This window comes from Oenanthe melanoleuca, chromosome 2, assembly GCF_029582105.1.
Source record: "Oenanthe melanoleuca isolate GR-GAL-2019-014 chromosome 2, OMel1.0, whole genome shotgun sequence".
NCBI lineage: Eukaryota > Metazoa > Chordata > Aves > Passeriformes > Muscicapidae > Oenanthe > Oenanthe melanoleuca.
Genome location: NC_079335.1, coordinates 142,293,580 through 142,319,255, shown reverse-complemented (window position 1 = coordinate 142,319,255; position 25,676 = coordinate 142,293,580). Strand labels below are relative to the sequence as shown.

The 25,676-nt window shown below is 42.1% G+C and overlaps 1 protein-coding gene across 15 annotated transcripts in view; it reads right to left on the bottom strand.

The window, feature by feature from the left end:
* KMT2C (lysine methyltransferase 2C) overlaps positions 1–25,676 on the bottom strand; it is a 188,627-nt gene that overhangs the window by 14,150 nt on the left and 148,801 nt on the right. For all 15 annotated transcript variants that reach the window (XM_056485255.1, XM_056485264.1, XM_056485259.1 and 12 more), the window contains 17 exons: positions 24,662–24,799; positions 24,458–24,490; positions 24,256–24,375; positions 22,036–22,174; positions 21,553–21,767; positions 21,363–21,436; positions 18,586–18,768; positions 16,104–17,966; positions 14,756–15,081; positions 12,156–13,975; positions 10,991–11,102; positions 9,961–10,039; positions 9,778–9,841; positions 7,489–7,721; positions 3,089–4,762; positions 1,645–1,857; positions 1,247–1,411 (listed from right to left, as the gene is read on the bottom strand). In XM_056485255.1, the coding sequence (XP_056341230.1) occupies positions 1,247–1,411; positions 1,645–1,857; positions 3,089–4,762; positions 7,489–7,721; positions 9,778–9,841; positions 9,961–10,039; positions 10,991–11,102; positions 12,156–13,975; positions 14,756–15,081; positions 16,104–17,966; positions 18,586–18,768; positions 21,363–21,436; positions 21,553–21,767; positions 22,036–22,174; positions 24,256–24,375; positions 24,458–24,490; positions 24,662–24,799 (7,451 nt within the window). The remainder of the gene's footprint in view (positions 1–1,246; positions 1,412–1,644; positions 1,858–3,088; positions 4,763–7,488; positions 7,722–9,777; positions 9,842–9,960; positions 10,040–10,990; positions 11,103–12,155; positions 13,976–14,755; positions 15,082–16,103; positions 17,967–18,585; positions 18,769–21,362; positions 21,437–21,552; positions 21,768–22,035; positions 22,175–24,255; positions 24,376–24,457; positions 24,491–24,661; positions 24,800–25,676) is intronic.

Genomic DNA, 25,676 nt, shown 5'->3' with positions numbered 1-25,676 from the left:
CAACCTGCCTTGTTCACTACCAGCCAATGGAACCAACTCAGAGCTTTACACCCAGATGTAGAACCGATAAGCAGCCCCAGCTGATACCCAAGCTTGTGACAGAAAGGTTCTGCTGTAAAAGGCACGACTGGATTTTCTTACATCAGTGGTATCAGAGAAATAGTGCACATGAGTAAACACTGCCAAATACATTACCAAAAGGAGACGTGGCTGAACTGTTCACAAAAATGCATGAAGAACATTTTAACCAAGAACATTTTAACTAAGAACATTTTAAGGAACAGTTTCAAGAGTTCCTACAGTTCCAGCAAAGGTCCCAACTCCATGCTAAGAGCTATTCCACAGTAACTCTCCAGCTCCATGAACAAGTCAGCTTCCCTAGCTGTCAATGAAGGGGAAGCTGCCTCAGATTCTGCACAGGATGAACTGTCACTGAAGCAGCTACGATGGAGCAGCAGATACACTGCATGTTCATACTCTGGACTACTTCTCACCAGTTTATTCAACTGCCCATGTTTTAAATGAAAATTAAATGAGAACTTCAGTATCTGTAATTGCTGCAGTCATACCCACAAAGCTAATCCTTATTACTTACTTTTGACCACAACAACTATTTCTGTAGGTCCCATTCTCAGCTTACACACTGTGTAAGTCTGGAGAAAACATCACTGATTTTAATAGGTTTTTATATTAGAGTGTCCAAGCAACAAATTTGATTCTGTCTGTTCAGTATCTCACTGCCCTCCCAATATTGCCACTCTGATTTCAGAGACTGAGTTTTAAATGGTGTGGGTTATTAACTCATCAACAAACAGTCTATTTTGTTCAGAGTTCCCAGGTTCTTAGTTAGGGCTTGGTGGGCAAATGAGAAAAAGTCTATTTCTTATTTAATTCACATTAAGAAATGCTTTAATGCTTTCACTGACTTTGCAAAGTACTGAGAATTCAGTTTTTTCTGCTCCACAAAATTGTAATTACAATTTTCATTATTTAGAATCCATTTGTTAAAAGAGTATTTGCAGATTTTAATTAATTTACAACAACAGAGTTTCCAGAACCAATATGCACTTTCAGAGAGTAAAACAATGATGACTGTTTCACCACTGCACTATCTAATCTAGCAATATAAGGTTGTTTGTTTTGTTTCTAGTTTCATGAAAGGCAAAAATTCTGACTAGCAGTAAAAGTATCATGGACTTCTCTTCACAGAGAGCACACACAACAGTAATCCAAATTAAAACCATACCTTGTAAATGAGCTGGGAGTAGTAATCTGAAGCCCCATCAAGAGTAGCACTACCAAAACTTCCCACAAGTCGATTTCCACCATTTAGCTGGCCACTGCCATAGGGGAGAAAGTGTGCAAAGCTCACTCCAATTATTGGTTCCACCAAAGGCAGAAGAGAAAGTTGCTGTATTAAAAGGGAAAAAAAAAAAAATCCAGAAATTAAGTCTAAAACAGAACAGTGCAATTCTCCAGTCAGTAGAGTGGTTTCTAATTTTAAACTCCCTGATTTTGTGGAAGTTCACATTTTCTCCATCCTGTGCTCAAAACTGAATTAAAGCATCAACTTCCCTTCCACTGGGAGAAATCCACAGTTCCATGTGGCCTCTGGACTGCCTTTCCCAGCCCCTGCACACCCACCTGTTTCAGCTGGATGAAGGTATCTGCATTAGGATAAACAGCCTGCTTTTCCTCTTCCTCTTTTTTCCTTTTCTTGGACCGAGGAGCTGCCTTCTCTCCCGTCCTCTGAGCCCGCTTGTTTCTCTGCTTCTTGGTTTCAGGTCCTACATCTGTTCTCTGGAGCTGGCTGTTACTGTACCCAAATGCACCTTGCATCTGGGCTCCTGCAGTTTGCTGGTGTGAAAAAACGAATTGCAGCAGAATTTTTGACATGTTAATAGACATTTCACTCCGATTTACTGCACAACTCTGAAAGCACAGGCAGAGAGTCATAAATCTCCTTGATAACAAAGTGTATTTTACTGGCAGGTGGAACTGCTAAACTGTCCCTACAGACAGAATTATGACCTCCCATTAACACCACTGACATCTGAAAACATCATTAAAAACTCACAGGCCAACAACATTCTCTTTTGAATATCCCCTAAAATAAAGTTACATGCTCATGAAACCTTGGAGATGTTCACTAGGGTCTAATGAAAGACAGACTTGGTGGCAGAAGAAAAGTGTGGAAGTTAATAGAATACAAAAGTATTTTGAGGTTAGGAACAAAAAAAAGCATTGTGAAACATTTCTGGATTGTAGCAATTGCTTAAATACTTCCAGTACAAATCTGCAAAGCCCTTCTTCCCATGGAAGCATAGCTGGGTAAAAGGGATCACAATGAGACTCTCTCTAATGCTACAGGGGGCAAGGCAAGCCAAAAGAAAGTAATTTTTTTTAAAAATCCAGTATTATTTTAAACAGCTCTACATGACCCCTACCACCAGTCTTCTAATACTCCTATCACATGTTTTAACTGCTGATACTTTTATGACTATTTATTCATTTTAAATACATTTAAATTTTGTTTTAAGAATGAATTTAGAGTTTAGGCAGTCAAAACCCAAAAGCAGAGAGTAAGATTACAATAAAATTACCAACAAGTCTAAGTGTACCCTACCTCCACAGAAAGCATTTTTCTTTAGGTGTGTTTTTAAGTACCTTATAAATTAATAAATCATAAAGATGACTCAGGTGGAGTCACAGAAGAAAGGAGCACCCAGACACACCACATTCTGTACAGACACACACTAGTGAGTAATTAGGAATCATACTGCAAAATCCTGCCTTAATATTAGGAAGTAGTATTTCTAAAGACAATTTTCTGTAGAAAAATACTTTTTTTGCTTTGCATTTTAGTGGTTTCTGAATATGCTGATCTAAGAATCTGTATTAAAATTTATTATTTTTTCAACACAGGTGATTTATTTGGGAAAAAAGGCAAGAAAGAGGCAAAAGTTCCTTAAAGCCATTTCCTCCACCCTCGTACAGGTAGGTTGTGCTTCCACAGTGCCCACAGTAAGGCACAGACTAGGCTGGACTGCTGCTGACCCCAGTGTAACAAAACCAGTACCAGGCTCACCATTCCTTCAGCTGGACTCTGCTTCTCTGCTAACTTTTTATCCCCAGAAGCCTCTTCTTCTGCTCGGCCACTGTTCTCCGGTTTCTGACTTAGAAGAGATGAGGACTTCTTGTTTTTTAGCAGGTGTTTCAGCAGTTCATTCCCTGACTCCCCTTTGGCTGCTGGAGCACTGGGGGGCTGTGCTGGACTCAGAGCTGAAGAGGTTGGCTGTGAGGTGACCTTATCCTCCTCCACCTTAATACTGCTTGGATTTTCTGGTTTAGGCTCAGTTTGACCTGAGCATTGATCAGTTTCTGCCTTTTCCAGTTTAACTTCTTGGAGGCTGGTGGGTGTGTCCATTTTAACCTTTTCAGCCTCTGCATTCCCCCCGGGCTGTTTCTGGGACATGGGGAGCTTCCCCTCCAGCTCTGGGGAGCTCTGGCTCTCTCCTGTGCTGGATGTTGAGGGGCCTGTTAGCTCCAGGGACTCCTGCTCATCCTGGTGCCGTGGCTCATTGGGGGTGTTCACTGTGGGGGTGGAGGTAGCATCAGAAATGGTTGGGGTTGATGGTGCAGTGATATCTGAGTGTGGAGTTGACGGCGCTTTTATGGACTCGGCATCGTCATCCTTTTTCTTTTTCCGTGTCCTTTTCTTTTTGCCTTTCTCTTCTGGGATGATGTCAGAATACAGCTGGATGAGAGATTGGCCTGACACAGGGATGTTTGCAGCCTGGGGCACACCAGTGTCTGACCCACATGGGGCACTGCCCCCCAGCACTGGAGATGAGGTTACAGCAGAAGGGAACGGAGGCCTGACCTGGTTCTGCGTAAAGGTAGCCCCAGGGAGATTCCCATGAGTTTGTTTTACATTATGGAAATTGGGGGCTCCACCTGGAACAGCAGATACATCAGGTCCAAAAGCTGCAGGTCCCACTGGCCTTCGCTCTGTGCTTTGCACGAAACTGGTGGCAGGAGGGGAGGTCACAGCACCCTGCTGCAGGATCTGCCCCATCTGCTGCTGCTGCTGTGGGGACGGCTGCAGGGGCCGAGGGGTTTGCATGAAATCACAAGGCAGCTCAGAATTGAAGAAAGGTATCTGAGATAAGGATGTTTTGTTATTCAGCTCAGGCCCCATCATACTGTGCTGCTCCAGCTCCATCCTCTGCTGCAGAGCTCTCTGTCGATCCACCTCCTGCATCAGCTGGATGCGCTGCCGCTCCTGCTGCTCCCGCAAGCGCTCCTTCCGCTCCCGCTCCTGGAAACTTTCACTGAAAGGGTTGTTGTCCTCAAACTCCACCCTTGGGGGTGGCCCTGACTGAGCAGCTGCATTTGGGCCAGGCACAGGAGCGGGTGCACCAGGAGTAATGGGCAGTGGTGTCATTGGAGGCTGCATCCTTGCTGGGTTCATGGAAATGTGACTTGCAGGGGCATTTGCAGATTGCCATCCGGACAGATTTGGCATCCTGGCAGGGTTGGATTGCCCAGGGATCACCACTGTGTGCTGCTGATGCTGGAGCTGCTGTGCCACCATGGGGAAGCTCTGCTGATTCATTGCTGGTGCTGCTCCTCCTGGAACCATGGGGGGCTGGGCCTGGACCCCTGGCATTATGGAATGTGGGGCCATCCCACACTGCTGCTGCTGCTTGATCCGGTACTCCTCAATCAGCTCCGCGTGCTCCTTCTGCTGCTTCCGGATCTAAACATTGAAACAGTCATTATTTGCCTCTGCCACCAACTGCTTGTGTAAGGAGCATAAACCATGTAACTCACCACTGCAACTCCAGGAGAACACAAACCTCAGGCCAAGGCAGCATTTCTGCACTGTTTTTAATCCTAAACAGCCATTACTTCATTAGAAATACTCCCCAGCCCAAGACTTCACACAAAACAGCAGTGCCTCAAAGTTCTAATTACACCAAGAATGCACTATGCTAGAGAATATACAAACCTAAACCAGCAGTGATCCTTGGCCTACAGATCTTATCCATGCACAGAATAGAAACAGTTGGGAGCAGATAGGAAAAGGGAAGCAATGAGATGGATGATGTTCACACATCAGCAATATTTTAAGAAGATGCAACTGGAAAGAAGTTTGCAGGAAAACAGTGATGGATATTCCTATTTGTTCAACATGGATACTACAAATTATGCTTTGTAGTTTAGATGAACAGGAGAAGTCAAGGAAGGACGAAACACTGTAAATTGGACAAGCAACAGCCTTTCAGAAACACTGCAGAGACCCAACTAAACTTGTGTCAAAAAAAACAAAAGGATTTGCAACCCATTGGTTGATGACACATACATTATGGAAAATCTCTCATTTCTGTTCATTTGATTATGATTTCCACAGCTTATATAGGGATAAAAAACACCTCTGTAACGTATTTCAAGCTGTGTGATAGTCCTCTCCTTTACCTGAAGCAAGAACTAAGCTGAGGGTAACAGTGATGCCACAGGACACACTTCAGACTGCAGGACAGGTGCACCCAAAAGGTTATTTACACAATAATCCCAGGTCCAAGATGATTTATGTGCTCTGCCTTGGCACTGGCACTGCTGGATAAACAGTGCCACTGCACAGGTCCAGTGCTCCAGGGCTTCTCTGTGGTCCTACAGCATGAGACCTGTGCTGGCCCTGTGGGGCTGCATCATTAGGCACCCAAAGCACCAAAACCTCCAGGGCCTGCAGGGGTGTATCAGCTGTGCCTGGAAAGAGCTGAGGTGTCCAAGGCCCAGGGCTGAGCACACCCAGAGGCCCTGAGCTGAGCTGGAGATTTCAGCAGTGCAGGGAGAGCAGGGCAGAGCCTGTGAGCACAGGCACGGTGTCACAGGGGCCATCTGGCAGTGTCTGCATGGCTCCATGCTGGCCAATAACCCTGTCTCACATCAGCTTGTGGGGCACAGTCAGCTCTGGTTTCTCTCTGCCTGTGTCCCGAACAGCCACTCACTGGGATCCAGGAGCTCTTTTCTTTCTCCATACACACAGAGACTTTTCAAAAACTGGCAGGGGCTTGACTGCAGAAAAATTACTTGATCTGATTTGAAAGAGTGGCAAATTGCTTTCAATAGAAGGTGGTTAAAACTATACTTCAAACCTCATTTAAGCTCCTGCGAGGTACAGAACAAAATGCTGCTTAGGATGTGGATGAATCAACCAGTGGCTAAAGGGCAGTGGATGGCTTCTAGCAGCAGTAGATTAAACTTAAATTTAAAAATTACCAATTGTAGAGCCTTAAGTATGGACAGTAAATGGACCTGCCAGCAATGGCATGATTAGCAGCTGTTACTTCAGTCTAACTCCATCATAAGATTAGATTTTCATATGTATAATAAAGATTGGTTAAAGAAATTTTTTTTTTGCATTTATTCTACTTGTGATTCATTGTGGAAGGGGAAAAAAGTTATGTAGAAATAATTTACCCACTCAATCCCTCTTCCACACAGTGGAAAGATGAGCCAACTAATATCCCATCCAGCACATACTTTGTCTTGAAGCAACACAGCAGTGAGAACTCAAGGGTCAGATACCATTCAGGACTTCATTCCAAGGTGTCTGCTGCCAAGTTTTTTCCTTCATACTAGTAAAGGATAATTCTAAAGCATTTTCATTTTCAGCAGGACTAGTTGATCCTGACAATCATGCCAGATAATTTATAAAAAATGAGGTCTTGAGGAACACAGCACTAACTACTGGAGGGCAAAACTATAACAAGTTTCATCTCACTTACTATTATCACAGTTACAATATGTGAAATTCCAGCTGAATGTAAGGAAAGGAAAACAAAGCTCAGTGAAAGTGGTTTCATGTTGAAATGGGCCGAGAGAGGCTGGGAAATCTCTTCCCCTGGAGACTTACAGAACTTGACTGACAAGGTGCTGAATAACCTGATTTAATCATGAAGCTACTTCGGCTTTGATCATGACTAAAAGATCTCTAGACACCCCTTTGACCTGTGTTATTCCATGACACAATACTGATGATCAGCATCTAGGAATGACACAGACCATAAAACTAGTCTAACACTAAAGATATTATAAAAATATATTTTCAAACTGTAAAAAAAAAGAAGATGATTGGGTTACGAGGTTCATTCAAGCCTGAAACAAAGCCCTGCATGCTAAAACTTTTCTCTGAAGGTTTCAGTTTTGCTGTGCATGGTGCCAGGAACTCTGCTGCAAGTCATTTTGCCAAGGAATTCCCCTATTCCCAAAGTACTAAACCAGCTTTTTGCCATTAAGTTTGCCCCAGAATATTCCTCTGCAGCTCCAACATCACCTACACTCCAGAGCAACGCTGTGAAACAAAGCAGGGAGTGGCTCCTTTAGATAGAGCTCCACTCTGTCTTTCAGGAGATTTAAAAGAGTTACTACCACTGTGACAGCTCAGTGCCAAGGTGAACAGTCTGGATTCCAGATGATTACCTGATCCAGCTGTTTCTGGACCATACTCTGCTGCTCAGTAACATGTTTCAGCTGTTCTGCATCTTCCTCTGGGAACTCCCGGCCGGCTTTCTTGGCTGTGCGCTGCTTGGCTGACAGAGCCTTCTTGGATTTTCTGTGGGCTCCAATCTGCTCCTCCAGGTACTTCTGTTGCATTTGAAGAAGTTGCTGTGTATCCTGCAGCCATTCCTCGTATTGCTTTCTTTGTGAATCATCTAGAGAGGAGGGAAATGAAGTGTGATATGATCTCATCCTGGAGATGAGCTCTCATCCTAATTTTCATATCTCAAGTTTAGCCATCATGTTCCCCTCCCTATTTTAAGAAACTAGTGGTCAAATTCAGCCAAATTTGACAGAGATTTTGGTATTTCAAGAAGTGGTATGTTTTTGGAGTGACCTGAGTAAATGAGACAGATACCCAAATTACTGCATTTGTGAGAGAAAGCAGTTTTAATACAGTTCATTTTCAGAGATAATCAGCCAGGTGTGAAGGCAGTGCTCTTGTTAATGAGCAAATGTGGCTTTGAGAACTGCTACAGAACCCAGTGATTCCCTGTTCTGCTACAGAAGAGGAGACATGGAAGATCTCTGGAAGTACTCAAGTACAGAGAGATTAAGGACCAAGGACATAAACTTACAGGAAATATAGCCTGATTAATTTTAGTGTCTGCAGAAAATTGTTGTACATGCAAAATTTTATTACAACGTCTAAGAAAAATATTAGAATGATGAACACCATCAAATATTCATGAAGTGAAAGAAAGATACAGTTTTTGTGAAAATCACTTTGTCAGTGTCAGCCCTCAGCACGGGGCCTTCAGCACCAGTGCCATTTCCTGCCCCCAAAATAAATGCCTCTCATTTAGGCTGTAACTGAGACGTTGCTCTTCTTTCAAATAAATGCTCATCTGCCACGGGCAGTCCCTCACTCTCTGATATTTTTCTGGAGGCAAAACAACCATGTCTGGTAACACTTGACCTGCACTAAGCACAGAAATCAAGAGAGAACACTGTGATGGGGTCATTTGTCTCCTGATCACATTTTCAGTGAGCTGGGACACCACAAACAAGGACAGATCTTCCTTGTGAAGATCCTTGTTTAACAGAGATACCACACAGCAGCATGATTCCAATATAACCATGTTCTCCTTGTGCTCCAGACCCTGCCACCTTCTACTCCACGAGCCACTGTGTCAGTGTCAAGCTTTGACAGCTTTGACTGAATAGCTCAACTAAACCTCCTCAGGGTGAGCTACAGCCTCAAGGTGTTTTCAGGGAAAAATTGTGCACAACTGATCCCAAAAACTGAGGGGACAATTCAGTGAAAACACTGAGAGTAACATGAGAAACATGAAAATACTAAAATTTTAACAAGTTCCAGGTAAGAGTAACTACTACTGAACTGAAAAAGAGCTTTACTCAAGTGCTCAGAACCCACCACCACCCAACCAGAGCAGGGCCATGCTGAGTGCCTGCCACGTGAAATCTCACCACAAATAATTAATACAGATAATACTGCCGAAGCTCCTTACTGCATACTCAGTGCTGCTACTCTAGCTTCTGGAAAATGTAAAGGAGTTTACTTCTGTTCCTTATTCGCAAATACCATGTGAAGCACTTGTAGTGATGGAAACACTTTTTTACACATGGTCTTCCTCTCCCAACATATGCTCAGTTTTAATTTCTACTAATAAATCTTTCTCATCACAGAGAATAGGATTCACAATTGATCTAGAGCATACAGAAATATGAAATGCAAAAAGCTAGTGCAGTATATTTCTGCTTTCAACAACTGTGCTTCACAGCCAGCTTGCCTAACTAGTGCCTGGAAAGCTTTTTCTGGTATTTGTTCAAATGACAATGATGTTGCATAAAACTTTCTGCTTCTGAAATAAAACTTTCTATCAACACACACAACTGTTCTCAATGAACTCAGAATATTGCAACACAACTCAAGACCAGGTTTCTGATATAGCAGTCTGCCACTTAATAGATTACTGATCTCACACAAATCCAAATCATGTTAATTTTCTGTTTCCCTCTTTCCTTACAGTGTTTTGTTGATGATAGCTTCTAGAAAAAAAAAAACTAACAGCATTTACTATACACCCCTTCATTACCTGGCATTCTACTGATGAAATGACTCAATTTTAAAAGGATGATTTTTTTTGAGAGACAGGATCCATTTATGGACAGTTCATTTTAAAGAAAACAGAACTGTAAAATAAAAAAAACACCAACTATACAATATATTATTAAATCTTTACTTACTGACAAAACCAGGACCAAAATTGGGAGGATTAGGTCTAGAAATCTGAGGTGCCAAACTTCCATCCTAGAAATTCCAGTAAAACAGACAGACAAGGATATTAAATAATGACTCAATTAAAATTCCCAAAACCTAGTTATCATTATTGAACAGTTTTGTTTCAAGCCCATATCAAGTTGCATTACCTGTGTAATTGCCTGTTGCATATGATTTTGGCCTTCACTGGTCTGAGCCCCTGGCACTGGCTGACCCATAAAGGGAAACCTATTGATAAACAAAAAGAAAAACTGTAACCTTGCAAATTGGCATTTTAGCAGAGAGAGACAACTTTATTATGTTCAACACAAATAAAGCATCTAAATATTTTACAGACATTGACCTGAACTTCTGTACCAAACCTTTTCAACATCTGGAGAATACAGACAGCATTTTGCCCTTGGCTGAAACTACTGCATTTACATTTTTCAGAGATGATGTAAATATAACCTACCGTGGTAGAACAGTGAAAACACACACAAAAGTCTGTATTTTAATATTCTATAATTTAAAGAAATACAGCTGGATGCATTTAGGTTTCATGGTCACCATTACAGTCAGCTGGAGCTGGGTAAATGTGCACCGTGGGTAAGTAATTTATTACCATGAGGCACTGGACAGAGAAAACCCAGCTTGAAGGGCCACATGAAAAGAACAGGCACAGATCCTCTCTGGCCCATGGACTCCCCACCTACCCCAAGGACAGTCATGGTGCAGCCTGCACAGTTCATGGCTCCTTTTGTCGTCAGAAAGGATTTAAGGAGAGGATGGAACTTCCACTACCTGGGCTAAATCTTACTTATTCCCAGCATTAAATGATTTGATGCAACATGAGGTTTCACTGTTACATGGCCACCCCCAGTTTTCTAGCACAACCCATGGGAGATGAATCATTACCTAATTAGCAAGTGGGAAAACAAGAAGAGCATCAACAGTGAAGCCATGTTGGCCATGCTGACCCATGACATTACAACTGGAACACAAGTCTGATGCATTTGAATATCTTTTATAGCTCCTACTGCCACACTGGCTTTATTCCTAGGAGATAATCTTGTGTTAGCATGGAATGCGAATTACATGACAGAAATTTTTTTTCATTTCCTGCACACAGTTTCCCTGAGCTTTGTCATTTCCTTTTACATTCTGTAGTCCTAAAGAATGGTATCAAGTGTTGCCTACCTGTTCATGACCATTGGTGGCATCCCCATGTTACTCTGTGCCATGACTTTGTTGATTCCCTTAAGTGCCACCATTTTTGCTTTCATTATGGGATCTGTAATCGCATCAAAATCTATAAGACAAAAACAGCAGCAGTGAATCACACAGCTGAACATTACAAGTTATTAAATGGAAATTACTTGTTTACATTTAGCTAATGTGTAAATCTTCAGTAAAACATTAAGTGCACTCCTATTTCACATTAATTGTCTTCCCCACTTTGATATTCAAGGTTAATAAGTAGTTTCACGTTTCCTGTAGAAGTTAGTGCAGCAACAGCTGTAATTGTTTTCAGCCAGAACATACAAAAAAAAAAAAGCAGGTCAGTCAGAGTTTGAGAAGGGCTCTAGACCAAATATGGCCTATGACCCAACAGATATATAAATTCTATTTATGAATACTACTCCTCAGGAAGAGGAGTTGCTTCTGTCATCTCAACTGGCAACACCATCACTAATGCACTATGAGAATGGCCTTGATGGTCACTGTAGTTACAACTTAAACAATTCTCAAAATTTAGTGCTTCATTATCATTTAAATGATGGCAATGATCTTGATTTGAACACTCAAACTGCTATGTTATACTAAACATGCAACCACAGTTTTTCTTGTATTTGTTTAGTACAAGCAGAATTATGTGGTATTTCTGGGCCTTCCCTACACTGCAGGTTAGTAACAGCTTTTGATAATCCATTTTCCTGTGACACAACAAATATGGCAGAAAAATGTCATAAAACAACCAAACAACCATAAACATGAAATCGATGTATCAAATATCAAAATGTCAGCTACTGCACTTGATCACTTAATTTTGTTTACAAAGGATTAATTTACTCCCTATCTCCTGAGAACCTAAAGTATAAAGAGCTACCACAAACTTTAGCAGTAAAGCAGTTACCCTGATCCTGGTAATGACAACAAGAGCCTTGCCACAGAGTTCAGAATTCCACCTACATGCTCAATTTCCATATTCCCTTTGTACCTAACAGGCAGGTTGATTTTTATTATGCCACCTTCAAGCTCTACATCTATACCTGCTTCTCAGAGTGCTGTCCATTATTTAACTATTTGTTGCTGCATTTTTAAAACACTAACCAGAACACAGAGAAACAGGGCACCCACATACCAATATTGGGGAAAAACGGCTCCGAACGCTGGCGAATCATGGCTTGCATCTGCCGCTGCTGCTGCTGCTCCTGCCTCTCCTGATCCAAGAGGTCCTGCAGAAGAAGTGGCTGCTCCTCTAGCAGAAGTGGCCTCTCTCGGTTTTGTTGCTGAGCTAATGGCTGAGGAAGCATCATCTGCTGGGGACCAGAGATGCCACTGGGACCAGGACGGTTTGGTACAGCCACAGTCTGATTAGATGTCTGTCCTGTCCCAAAGTTATGATTAGATGACTGACCCTGAATAAATCCTGGATTTGGTGACCCTTGAGAAAAATTATGGTTCATTCGTGAAACCATGGGCATATTTGAATTTAAGGTGTTTTCCAAGATCTGTCCAGCAGGTGTCATGAGTGTTTGTGGAATACCTGATCCATGGTTCATTTGTGTGGGTGGCAGAGATTGAGATGGAGATCCCAGAGCTCTTGCTTCAGCATTGTCTGAGCTTTCACTAGACAGCAAACTTGAGAGGACTGGGGTGGACCCAGAAATACTGCAGGAACTTACTGCTCCTTGAACAGGCAGCGGAGCAGATCCCTGAGCATCTGGACTAGGCACTGTTGTCTCTTGACTAGGAACAGCAGGAGTTTTGTCAGGGAATTCTGGGTTAGCAGGTTGCACAGGAGCCTTTTCTCCATCCTTTAACTCCATTTCAGCAGCCTGTTGAGTACTTGTGGACTCAGTATTTCCATCAACTTTTTCATTTTCCTTCTTCTTTTCCTCTTGAGTGGTTGGGGAAAGTACTTCTGTTTTTATTTCACTTTCTGTGGCTGATTTCTTTGGTGCAGACTGGGTCTCAGTAGGGGCAACAGTTGTATCACCTTGTTCTTTCTGTTTGGGTTCTTCAGCCTTGCCCTGGATATCTAGCTTGTCATCAATGGGGACACCAAGGTCTAGTTCTTCATTAAACATTCCTTTCTTATCCCCCACATCAAGGTCTGGGTCTGTGTATGCAATTAAATCAAATTCCCCAGATCTCAGAAGATCATCAAGGTGAGGGTCATTGGTTTCCAAATTATCTAGAGTGTCCAGTTCATCTCCTTTCCCATCCTCCGTGTCCAGGTTCAGATTTTCCAAATCCTCATCATCTAAGTCCTTGACTTCAACCCCATCAAGGTCTTTCACGTCCAAATCTTTTACAGCAGGATCATCAGGATCAAGCTTTTCTTCTAGACCATCACTTGGCTGGTTGGGAATCTGCAAGTTTGCAGATTCATCACTTGGTGCAGATGTAGACAAAGATGGTCCTGGGAATGCATCAGCAACTGGCTGACCCAGAGCACGCATTACAAGTGCAGGTGGGTTCTCAGGATTCATTTGCTCCTGCTGGGACTGGGACATGTGCTCCAAACTGGCAGACATCTGCAGCTGGTTTGGCATTCCTTGAGCATTGTGTCTCAGCGGCTCGGCCGGCCTTGGGCCTGGGAAGTCCTGCCTGGGCAGGAAGCCGGGGTGCCGCTGGTGCTGCGCTGCTGCATCCAGCACAGGGGCAGCAGCAGGGCTGAAGGGCAGCCTTGGCCGCCCGTCAGGAGCTCTGTGACGCAGCTCGATGAATGCCTGGCCCAGGATGTTGTGCTGCTGCACCGGCATCCCCGGCGGGGGGAAATGCTGCGCCATCCCGGAGGCGCTATTGATCTGCGGGCTGCTCACTGGCCGGGGCACGTCGATAGACAGGGATCTCCTCAGCTGGGGGGGAACTCCAGGCCGCTGCATGGCCTGCTGAGCACCAAGGAAACGCTCCTGGCCCGAGGGAGGACCATGGCCACCTCCTGGAAACCCGTATCTAAAATAAAGCACGAAAGGCAAATCATCTTTTTCCTCCGTCTCGCGTGACTAAATAACTGTTCACCAAAATGATGCATTCATCAAGATATTTAAATAAATGTTTTGACTAATTATACTTACATTTAAATGAGCTTTATGACTACAATAAAATAATTGCTTTAATTATGTTTAATAAACAACCTGTTTTCAACTTCAATAATAATAATGGATAGAAAGCTTTGACAGTCAGAACTAACACAGTAATTAAAATACATGTTAATGCAATTCTTAGTAGAAAACCCCAGTGTGTGGATTTAGAAATTACTAAAATAAATCCAGATACAGAAAAAATTAATTTCTGAGATGATAATGTATGTCGATACTGGTATTCATTTTACACTGTAGCATTCACTGTAAAAATGCCATAGAAAGAAGCTGATGTTTGATTACATACTCATTAGAAATTAATTTATTCATTATTAAAACATCAAAAATTAAGTCTGATATTTTATTATTTTTTAAGAAATGTCCCAAAAGCCATGAACAACAAGATGTTTCAGGTCACATAAGTTTGACTAGTTCTGTAGTTTCTGTGTTTATTTTTCTGAATTACTTCCAACAAAACAGTGTAGAACACTTAGCGCAAAACACACATTCTAATGTTACAGGAAAACCCACTGCACGTACAGAGTTCAGGAAGGTTACCAGCTCCTGTAGGTGATTTTTCATCCTGTCCAAAAAGCCCCCTTTCTCTAACTATCCCTGTAACACCCTGAGTTGAAGAGATCCAAGAGTTTACCTCAGACCATGAGGTCTCAAACCCATGGTGTTCATATCTCCTGGAAACTGAGGCCTGTTGAACTGCCCATCCCCAGGGAATGGTCCACGCTGGTCCTTCGGGTACATGGAGAACCTTGGCCCCCCTGGAGGGACCACAGAGGACCTGATATTCCCAGGATAAGGAGGAGGAGGGCGGTTAAAGATCTGATTTAGGTTGTCTTGCTGCCAATGCTGAAGAGGGGCTGCATGGGGAGGAGCTGCTGCATCCTGCAAGGCCTTTTCCTGGCGAACTGCATTCTTCTTTTGCTGCTGCTGCTGTAAAATAATCTCACGGAGCTTCTGGCGCTTTTTAAAAGAAAAGAAATCATTATGCTTGACACTGCAACTGACATCTTTTGAAGTGTCATACTCTGCTAGGTTAGGGCTTTTAGAGGAAAGAAATCCTTTGGTTGCTACAGGAAAATATTATAGACAACTGCAATCACCTCAGAAATGAGAAGGGGAGTCAAAAGGTGCAGGGTGCTGGCAACCCAACTTAACATTGAGATGTCTTGGTAAAGTGTATGGTGTAATCCCAATCTACCAACTGACATGGAAGCAACTGTCTTTCCCTTTTTCTATGCCAGGAATGCAGGCCCTTTCATCAGTGGAAAAATGCATTCTAAGAGACAAAGATGACTAGAGGTTCACTGAAGAAAATTCAGCAAGAGATTTTTACACCACAGCTGCAGAATTTACTCTTAATTCTGTATGATAAATACCACCAAGTTTTCCATTAAATTCACTTCCCATCCCTCCTTCCAAACAAAAGATTGACCAGCTTTCCACAATTCCATCTCTCAGCAAGAGCTGTTTGCCAAACATTCACAGACAGAAATCAGGAGTGAATGTGCCCCAAGAAGAGCAGCGACCAAGGGAAGGATTCACCTCAACACGCTGGCCAACTGCAAAGTCAGACATGTGGTCTGAGATCTTTGCCTGTACTCCCTTCTCCAGCCAGTGAACGAGTCACTGACTATCAGTTTCACACCTCATTTGTTACAGAATAGAACAAACTGACCTTTTAAAATGCTTTTTTCCCTCAGACTGTAGCTAAAAGTACTATTACAGACCAACCATCCACATCTTCAGTGGTTTCAAATACAGCCTTTGCTTCTTTTTTTGGGTCTTGTCCAAACTCCTTAAAAAGTACTGATGTTTCTGTATTCTGTATATTGTGGCTCTATCCAGAAGGAGCGAACTAACATATTAAGTAAATTAAGATAATTTGTATCTTACACATAGTTATATTTAATGGCAAGAAACTTCAAGTATTAACAAGAATGGGGGAAATTCTTCCTGAATTTTAGTAACATCAGAATTCTCACCTGTCTTAACTTCTCAGTATCTGCTTGAGACATATTCATGGTATTCTGTGTATCTGTTACTCCTGTGGTGGGTGCAGGGCCAGGAACTTGGGAAACTTTGGGAAACTGTTGTCCTTGAGAAGTCATTGGAGAATTTCCAGATGCACTGAAGGTGCCCTCAGATCCAGGCCGTGGCTGCTCGGCAGCATCATGGGCCAGCTGAGCAGTTCCAAAAGATTCTGGCTGAGGTCTTGGAGTCATTGGTGGTTGATCATACGGGTCATGTGCTGGAGTAGCTGCACCATGGCTAAATGAATCTGTTATTGCAGGTCCTGCAGACCTGGGAGTTTGAGAACATGGGTCTGACGGCCTGACAAAAGTGCCCTGCAGTCTGCTCTGTGGTGTCTGCAGGAAAGGATCTCTATTTGGTATTAGTCCTGGCCTTGTCATGGCAGGTCTGTTAAAACTCTCAGGAATACCTGGCCTAGGGGTTGCTGGCTGCTGAGAGTAAGGATCATTGAGAACTGGCCGTGGTGTTCCAGGAGGTTGGGCATAGGGATCAGAATGTCTCTGGTTTGCTGGGGACTGAGCAAACAGATCTGCTGCTTGAGCAGGTCTTGGTGTTGCTGGCTGCTGCATATATGGATCCACTGTGGTGGGACGAGGAGTTCCTGGGGGCTGGGCGTAAGGATCAGCAACTGGCCGAGGAGTACCTGGAGGCTGGGAGTAAGGGTCCTGAGAAGCTGGCCTGGAAATGGGCCCAGGCTGAGGGAAAGAATCACCCTGCTGCCGCACCACCCGCGGCGGGTGGGCAAAAGGCTCCTTCATGGCAGGGTGGGGAGTGAGGGGAGGCTGGATGTAGGGATCATTGGCCTGGTTATGGGAGAAGTTATCCACCGGCCTCGGGGTCAGAGGGGGCCTTTCATAGGGATCGACAGCAACACGCCGGGGCGTGCCTGGCATGGAGGAGTAAGGATCTTGTGGGGACTGGGGAGGGCGCAGAGGAGTTTTGAAAGGGCCAGGGCTCCCATCCACAGGAGCAGGAGCTGGAGTCAATGGAGGCCGTGCATAGGCATCAGCAGAGCTCACTCTCTGTCTCTGAAACGTGTCAGTCCTAGGGGCCGGCTTAGTAAATGGATCGTTGCTTCCAGCAGCTAAAGGAACCTTCCCTGACTGCTCCATAACTATGGGTGACCGTGGGACTCCCAGTGGTTTGGAGAACTGCTCTGATGGCAGGACAGGCCTGGGTGTGTCTGGTGGCTTTGCATAGGGATCGCTGCTGCCTGGAGATGAAGAACATGAGTCCCTGACTGGCGAGGGCCTGCTCCCCGATGGCTCCCGAGAGATGGACTGTGCTGCACAGGAATCTAACGGGGCAATGGTGCTCCTCCTAACAAAGTTCTGGTTGATGGGTGCTGGTCTGGGTGTTCCTACCATCTTAGCATATGGATCCATCGGAGAAGGAGGCCTTGTGTTTGTGGAACCTGGAGAAAACATCTGTTGTGATGGTGTCTGAGGAGTCTGAGACTGAGACAGTGCATCGTGTACTGGGATTCGGGTGGGAGTGGGAGGTGGGGCTTGTGGCTTTAGGAACACATCATCTGAGGACGCTGATGTGGGCGTAGCAGAGAGCTGCTGCTTTGTGAACAGATCCTTATGGAATGTCTGCTGTGCAGGAGACATGCTTCCATTGCCAGTCTGCGGCGTTAAGGGGCTCTGGATCCCACTGCTGGGTGTGTCTGAGCCAGACTGGCTCAGGAGCTGCTGGGAACCAAACTGCTGCTGCTGCTGTTGCTGCTGCTGTTGCTGCTGCTCATTTTTCACCTGTTCAAGCTTCTGTGTGGCTTCTATTTTGGCCTGCTGCTTACTTTTCTGCCGCATTTGCTGTTTTAAAATTACAAGGATAAACGTTACACTTCTAAGTTTAGAGTATATAAAATCTAATGACTGAATCTATATCTAAAACTTCAGGACACATCCAATATCAGTTACAAATAATTGCAAATTTAAATGCAATGGGAGCAGAGAGTCTAGTTATTTGTGAAGTTCAATTAACTCGACATGCATCTTGTTTGCTTGGGAATAAGCATTTCCCAGGTTGCCTAAAGAGCATCACTGCTTTCCAACCTCATACTCAGAAGACAAAGGATACTGACATGCAGCAATGGTGTAGGCATTGAGAGACACCCAGCCCCATGTGAGGCAGCAGTCTGCAGGACAAAGCTACTGCAATATAGGGTATGTAATAAAAACTTACTGCACTGACTGCCCATGCAGAGAAAGAGCAACCTGTTTCTATAATACACAGAATTTAAGAGTCAAAATTTAAAGAAAAATTTTTTACAAGCAGATTATCTTCTGATAACATCTCTTTTCTTCCCAAGCAGAATGGCTGACTGTATACTCCTCTACAAAGAGATTCTAACTGATTTTATTACAACAGATTCCCACAATGCAATAAAAAGCAAGGAGAAAATAACAAAACACCCTAAATGCTACACACCTGTCTGAATTTCCATTCCTGCTCATGTTCTGATTCCCTCTGTTTTAATGGATCTTTAAAGAGGTCGGAGTCGATGCGTGAGCTGGGATCAATGCTATCCTGTTGCTGCTGCCTTTTCATGGAGTCGTTTGACATCTGTACTTTATTGATGCGCAAAGCAGCTCTATTATCTCTGGCTTTTTGCTGGAAGAAGAGAAAAGACGCAGTTAGGACTTATTTTCTTCTAAATGTGTACACTGCATCTGTTATTCCTACAAAATTTATCACCAAATTGTTTGTACAGCCTGTTTTAATCACACATATCCCCGCTGAAATGACATTAAGCACTTCAAAAAGAATTCCAAACAGAAAATACTTCACACCTCTGCAGAAATTCTGTGTTTAACATATATGGAAGGAACTAAGAGGTTACTGGCAATTAGTAAATTAGTAAACCTATTAGCAAAGCTTTTCTATACAGGAGGGTGTCAGTTCTGGGCACTGTGCTGTACCAAGAAATCGTTAATCCCACCAGTTTACCTTTCAAATCACATATTGGTGTGGTCTACAATGTGAAGGCTGAGCACAGCAGATGATGTCTGGATCAATAAGGGCCACTAATGTGGAGAACTTCAATGACAAGAAAAATACAGTCTAGTCCATTAAATGACCTCTAAAGATCTGAGTCTGTTAACAGTTAACAATATAAACATAGGATGTGGGCTTATGGATCAGGAAAAACTGTATGGAGACACAGCAATTCCTCTTCAATGAGGCATTTTACAGCCATAGTGACACTTTATAGTATCTAATGGAAGTTTCAAAGAGCCTGTTTCACCACCAATCTAGGATGCGATTTCTTTTCTGAACCAAACCCTCACATCCTCTTTTTCACAAATTTATTTGCAGCTGTCAAGCAGGGGTTGTCTAGAGGAAAAGGCTTTAATATTTCCCCCCCGACAATGAAATAGTGACATGGATGAGAGCACCAATGTCACAGCAGCAGAAAAATCACTGTCATTTTGCCCTGTAAGTGATGGGATTGTGCATGCTAAGTAAAGTAAAAGCCTACAGTGAAAATTTACTAACACTCCTCTGAATTTCATTTCACTCAACCCCTCAGAGTGCAAGTCCCTCAGGAGAGGCACCACAGCAGCTTCTTGTGTGAACAATGCCAGGAATATGTGCAGGAGCTGCATGGCCAGAGCACAAGTAGTGTTCTGAGAAGAATTACTACATCTTGCTGTATAAATACTGGTGTGCAGGAGCATGCACTCTCCTCCTGTAGATAAAGGAAGCAATTTTTGCTGCTGACTTTCAGATACCCATCATAAGGATATGACTGCATTTTTTAAGAACAATGAAAAATAAAGCAATCAGAAATAGAAGTAATTGTGAAGTGGTAAATGCCACCCATGTAAGTGGGTGTTGGCTTATAAATAATACAAAGAAGGAATCACCAAGATTAACTACAGCATGGGTAAGATGACATAGAGGTTCAAAGGTGCTGAAATTGCAACAATGAATAAAAAGCAAAATAATGATCATGCCTCAGTGATACATAGAAGAAAGAGAAGAAGAAAATTATTCTTTCAAGTGGAAAGGGTTTCAGAAAGATGAAGTACTCCACTTCTTACAATGAGTTTGGGATACAATTTATCCTCTTAAGCCAGGGCAATTTTGAATTTGAACAGCAGAAGATGATGCAGTTCTGCTAAACTCTGAGTCATCAACATGCAGAGGAATGAAGTCTGTTTACTGATGGGACTATATGAAAAAAGGGAAGGTAGGGGAAGGCTAAGAGATTGAAAATTGCAAAATTCACAGAAACTTGCCAAGTGAGAATGATCATCCAATCCCAGCTGTGAAGAAACAAAGATGAGAACCACGAGAGAATGGAAGTTAAAGAAAAGTACATTTGCCAACAATTGTTGGGAAAGTCCAAATGAATCAATAATCTAGGTTCTGAGATTTGGATTCACACTGGCCTCAATAGAGCTTAAGGGTCACTCCCATAGAATGGCAGAAGTTCTGCAGGATGAAATTAATGACTTGTAGCTACAGAGAGCTGCTACAAGTACCTGTGTTCACTTAACTCAGATGTGAAGAAGGTGAATGATTTTGGAGAGAAAAATGGAGTCCCTCATGCTCCCCACAAAATGGCATCAGAAAAATGGATATCAGAAGATATCAGAAGAGTTTCCATATAAAGCAATACAAGAGAGTAAGCAGAGAAAGGGAACAGTAAACCAAGAACACTAGAAGTAGAAGCAAACAAGGAAAGCAGAGGTGTGAGCACTGACACCTCTGGAAATTGTTAGTTCAATAGCTGAACGACTCCAGCAACTCTAATGGGGACAAAAAAAAATTAGTGAGAGGGAATGATGAAAGGGAGAGTAATCTCATGATTAGTTGTTATTATCTTTCTGAAGAAACTGGTGAGATTCCATGTAGAAAGAGACAGAGCAAAGACAACTTGAGGCATGAATCAAATGCAGCTGAGAGGCAGTGGGAGCCACAAATGTTCTCATCCCAGCTGATGTCTTTAGATTGCATAGTACTAACAGAATTTATCCCAAGACTGAAAAACAAAGAATACAGGCAGAAGTATTCAGACTTAAATTAAAAAGGTTTTCTTGGAGTAAGGGAACTTTCACTAAACCTAGAGCTTGAGTTATTAAAAACAAAACAAAACAAAACAAAACAAAACAAAACAAAACAAAACAAAACACCACCACCTTATAAATGAAATGTATCTTTGCTGTAAGCATGCAAAAGCAGGTGGGAATTGTTCTTACCACATAGGGAGCCCTCTCTTGAGAGCTTGCTTTCCTCCACAGTTTAGCAATTTGCTTCACTCTTGTAGCCCAGTCTGCAACCAAAAAATGTGTCAATACACAAGGCTATGATAAGTCTATTTGAGATACTTTCAAATCAAGATGCACCAACTGCTGCAAAACATTCAACTTGATTCAGTAAATCACTCACCTGGGAATTCTTCCTTCAGGTTAGGGAAGTTGATATTTGTATAGAGAACAGGTGCTACAGTTGCCATTTCACCCAAAGCCTCTTCTTTCTCCCACTTCAGGGTGCTTCTCTGAGCATTGGACATGGTATCACCTTCACCTTCCAGGGGTGGAGCAGCGGGTGCCCAGGAGCTGTTGGGATCACTCACCATTGGATTGAACGCTGGATTCTTATCCCTGACAGACCAGAAAAGGGGTTTGTTTTACAGATTGCATAAAAACAACAAAATAGACCAACCCTCAACTAGCAAAGTACTCATTCTGCTTGCTATTCAGCAGTGAACACAGTGCAAGAATAAACACAGTTTTGTGGTGGCTGTCAAGAACTAATAATATCACATTATTAGTAACCAACAACACCCTCCAGGTATTTTATTACTTATATATATATATATTTTTTAAATTTAAATACAGTAAATGTTTTTCATTCCCCATGTGGACTTACCTGGCATCAGTGTATGGCTGCTGTGTAATGGGAGAGAAGGTGCCCAGCCCACCTCCAGCAGCCAGAGCCGTGTGAGGGAGATGAGGGTTGGGGCCAATCAGACCATTCATGAGGGGCACTCTTGGAAATGCATTCTCTCCTGGAAATCAGTTGTTTAAGTTTTAGTTACTCATTTAAGTTTTCAAGGGTGACTGTTTCTAAGGCAGAGGTGGAACCTTTCACTGAGAAAACAATGTCATCTCTAGTGAAAAACAAATAGCTTTAGAATTTCACAGTACTGACCCTACTTTTTTGGGAAATATTTTAAACCAGTTTAAAGTCCTTCCCTATAAACTTAAAGGATTCTTTTCTACTCTATCACATTACTGCAGAGATTTTTTTGTCTTGTCTAAAATATCATTTTTTTCAAAACTGGATTCCCAAAATGTTTGAGCAGCCCATGCCATGGCACTACACCTTATATTGAGGTAATAAACTTAAAAGCTAATTAATGGTCTCCATGTTTGTTAGACCCAGATTCAGACAGCAAGCCATGGAGAAGGTGGTTTTCAGTCCTTGCAGGATGATCACTAGCCACCTGAATTAAACATCTCTTCTGAGCCTCCTGAGCATTGTACCAAAGTAAGCCTCATTATCTACTAACTCCCTAATTTGTAACCAATGAAACAGATAACTCTACTCAAGCGAGCATTAGCATTTTCTAATTAAATGTCCAGCCTAGCAGTACGAAGGCAGAAAATGTTATTTATTTGATTACAGTATTACAAATGTGGCACAGGCAGATTCATTCCAGCAGATGGTATTTGCAGATGTTTCTACACAGAATTAACTCTGGCCTCTGGATCACATCACTTAAGTGAGATTATAACTGCTGCCCCAGTATTTCCTTAAAGGCACAGAAGTAGATCAGGAATCAGATGCATTTGCAGGATGACACTGTATCATTCTCCCATTTTAGGAGACGGTTTCTGATCTAAAGGTTCTGTAAGCTGTGTAGCAACTACAGTTGTAACACAAAATTTAAGGGAATGGTACTGTGCTGGTAAACACAGAAATTAACTGTGAAGACTTGGCAAACAAACAGGATGGAGTCAGGCCTCTGGTTTGCACTGTGTGCTCACAGGTCTTTATGAGGAAAGCACAATAATTTTATCTGAAATTGCTGAAACTTGATGCAAGCTGCCCCTTTACTGAAGCATTTATCTCACAGAAATGTGTGGATCATTCCACTGGAGCAGAACCAAACTGTAAATCTAAAACTTTATTATCATGGCAGCTCCACAGAGAGGAGCTGAACAATCTTACAGAGCTCAAATGCTGGAGCTATCCCCAAGTCTCAAGTAACTGGGAAACAGGCAATGGTATCTATATTATCTTTTGCTTTAAATCAACTCATTATTTACTTAAAACACTCCTTTTTAAGAGGTTTTGAAGTATTTAATTTTTACGAAAACCAATCCAACTAGGACACAAATCACTTCTTTTTCTTATGATTAATTCGTTGGTCAAATCAATTAGCAAAGTAGTCTTGAAGTACCAGCATAAAAGAGTGAACACTACAAGAGCTCATGGAAAACCCACTGGAGGTGATGTCTGATGAGAAAAGGAGCACAATCAATTATATTCACACATATGGCTTAAAGAAACAGCTCTGCTGATAACAATAATAAAATCAATCTGTCTTCTCTTGCCTTCAACATAAAAGCAAGATGCTGTATCAAGTCATGACAATTTTAGTAGTAATGAAGAAAAAGAAAGGATAATTTCCAAGATAAATTTTACATTTGTTTAGCCTCCTTTCTATTAGGACTAGCTAATACATTAAACTGCAGTCCTACAGAAATTAAGACTCAGTAAACTCAGCATTACACAGACTCTTGCCTTACCCTAGAGGAGGTACTCAAAAGTAATTAAAGAGTGAAGTTAGAAGAAAACACATGCTTTATCACAGACTAATTTCCAAACTGTCTAAGTGTCAGCTAAAATAAAAGCACCAATACATCAGAAAAATCTCAAGTAACTGTCCTTTTCTATTAGCAACATGAATGTTGATCACATATTCCCTTCAGAACAGCTTTAGAATAATATTTCATAAATTAGCAACGGCAGATTCCAAAATTTTGCACAGCATAAGGTGTGTCCTTCATCCACACCAGCATTTAAAAGGTGCACAACTCTCCTGGCCAGGCTGCTGCTCACAAAAGCACCAGAGGAACATACCTTGGCTGTGCAAAGACATGAGCTGTGGTGGGGGAGGAGGCTGTGGCAGAGGAGCTGGCTGTGTGGCTGCTGGACTCAACACAGCTGTGAACAAATCTTCAACATCCTTCCCTCCCAGCTCTGCAAAAAACACTCTGCATGAGTTTCTGGCATTGCTTGTGAACTGTGTTCCATAAAAGAGAAGGAGGATCAGAACACGTACCTGGGATTTTGTACAGTTTGCCAAGAATAGCACCTGGACAAAGTAAAGGCAACACAAGGTAAGTATTCATCAGAGGAAGCAATTGTGCAATCAAGTCCAAATAAGTCTGTTACAATACAGAGCTGTCATTTGAGGGAAAGAAAAAAGAGAAGATGATTTCTACATAAGTTCTGTAGAAGACCAAGATTAAGGACAATAAATTACCATCTGTGACCATTTTGTCTAGTTCTGGACTGAGGATTCCATCTAACTGCTCTTCACTCAGGGGCCGTGAGCTCTGGTTGACATTCGGCTGAGGCAGAGAAGAAGGATCATCAGAGATGGGGCCAATATCCAATCCAGCTGGAGGAAGAAAGAATATTGAATTAGAAACAGAGAGCAAAATTTATTTTTATTTTCCCTGTTTTCTTCCTCTAGAATTCAGCTGTCAATTAAACCAGGACTTTCTAATATTTGAAAGGTAAGGTAAAGCAAAACAAAACATTGATTAGAAAAGGTAAAAAAACCTTCCAACTCTTTACCTCCAGTTTATTGTATTGTTTGAGGAATGCTAATTGAATAGAATGCAACTGGAAGAATGGGAAGTAAGACTACTGAGTTTAGGTTCAGCTTGGTTTCAAATGTCTAGGTTTCAGTATATAGTTCCACTTTAACTGTTTTTCCCATTTTGAAAAGAATCACACCAGCAATAAACATGGTTCATCCTCATGTACCATAAGATTCACTTCAAATGTTCTTCACTTCAAATATTACACAAAATATTTACTGAAATGCTGTTGAGGTATAGCCAATATAAAACAAATTATAGAAGTATATCTTTCAAAACCAAAACCTGAACCACTATAGGTTACATCAAAGTGATTTGTTGGCACTAAGAAAACTCACTACATAAATTTCCTAACATCCACTGTAAGTAAAGAAACCTCTCAAATGAGAAAAATCTGGGAAAAAAGAACTAAGTCCTTTAGTATTTAAAATATATTTCTGTAATAATTACCTAACAACCCCAAATTTAAAATAATGAAACATGCCATTCTACTTATTGTCAAGCTGTCTTTGATATAAAGTGATGAAGCATTATCCAGTGAAAACAAAAGGATACTGACTGCTTTAATCATGCTGTAATATACTCACACTGATAAAAATGCTTTTCATTTACAAAATATACCACTATGATAAAAACTACACACTACTACAGGAAGTAACATTTACAGTGGCA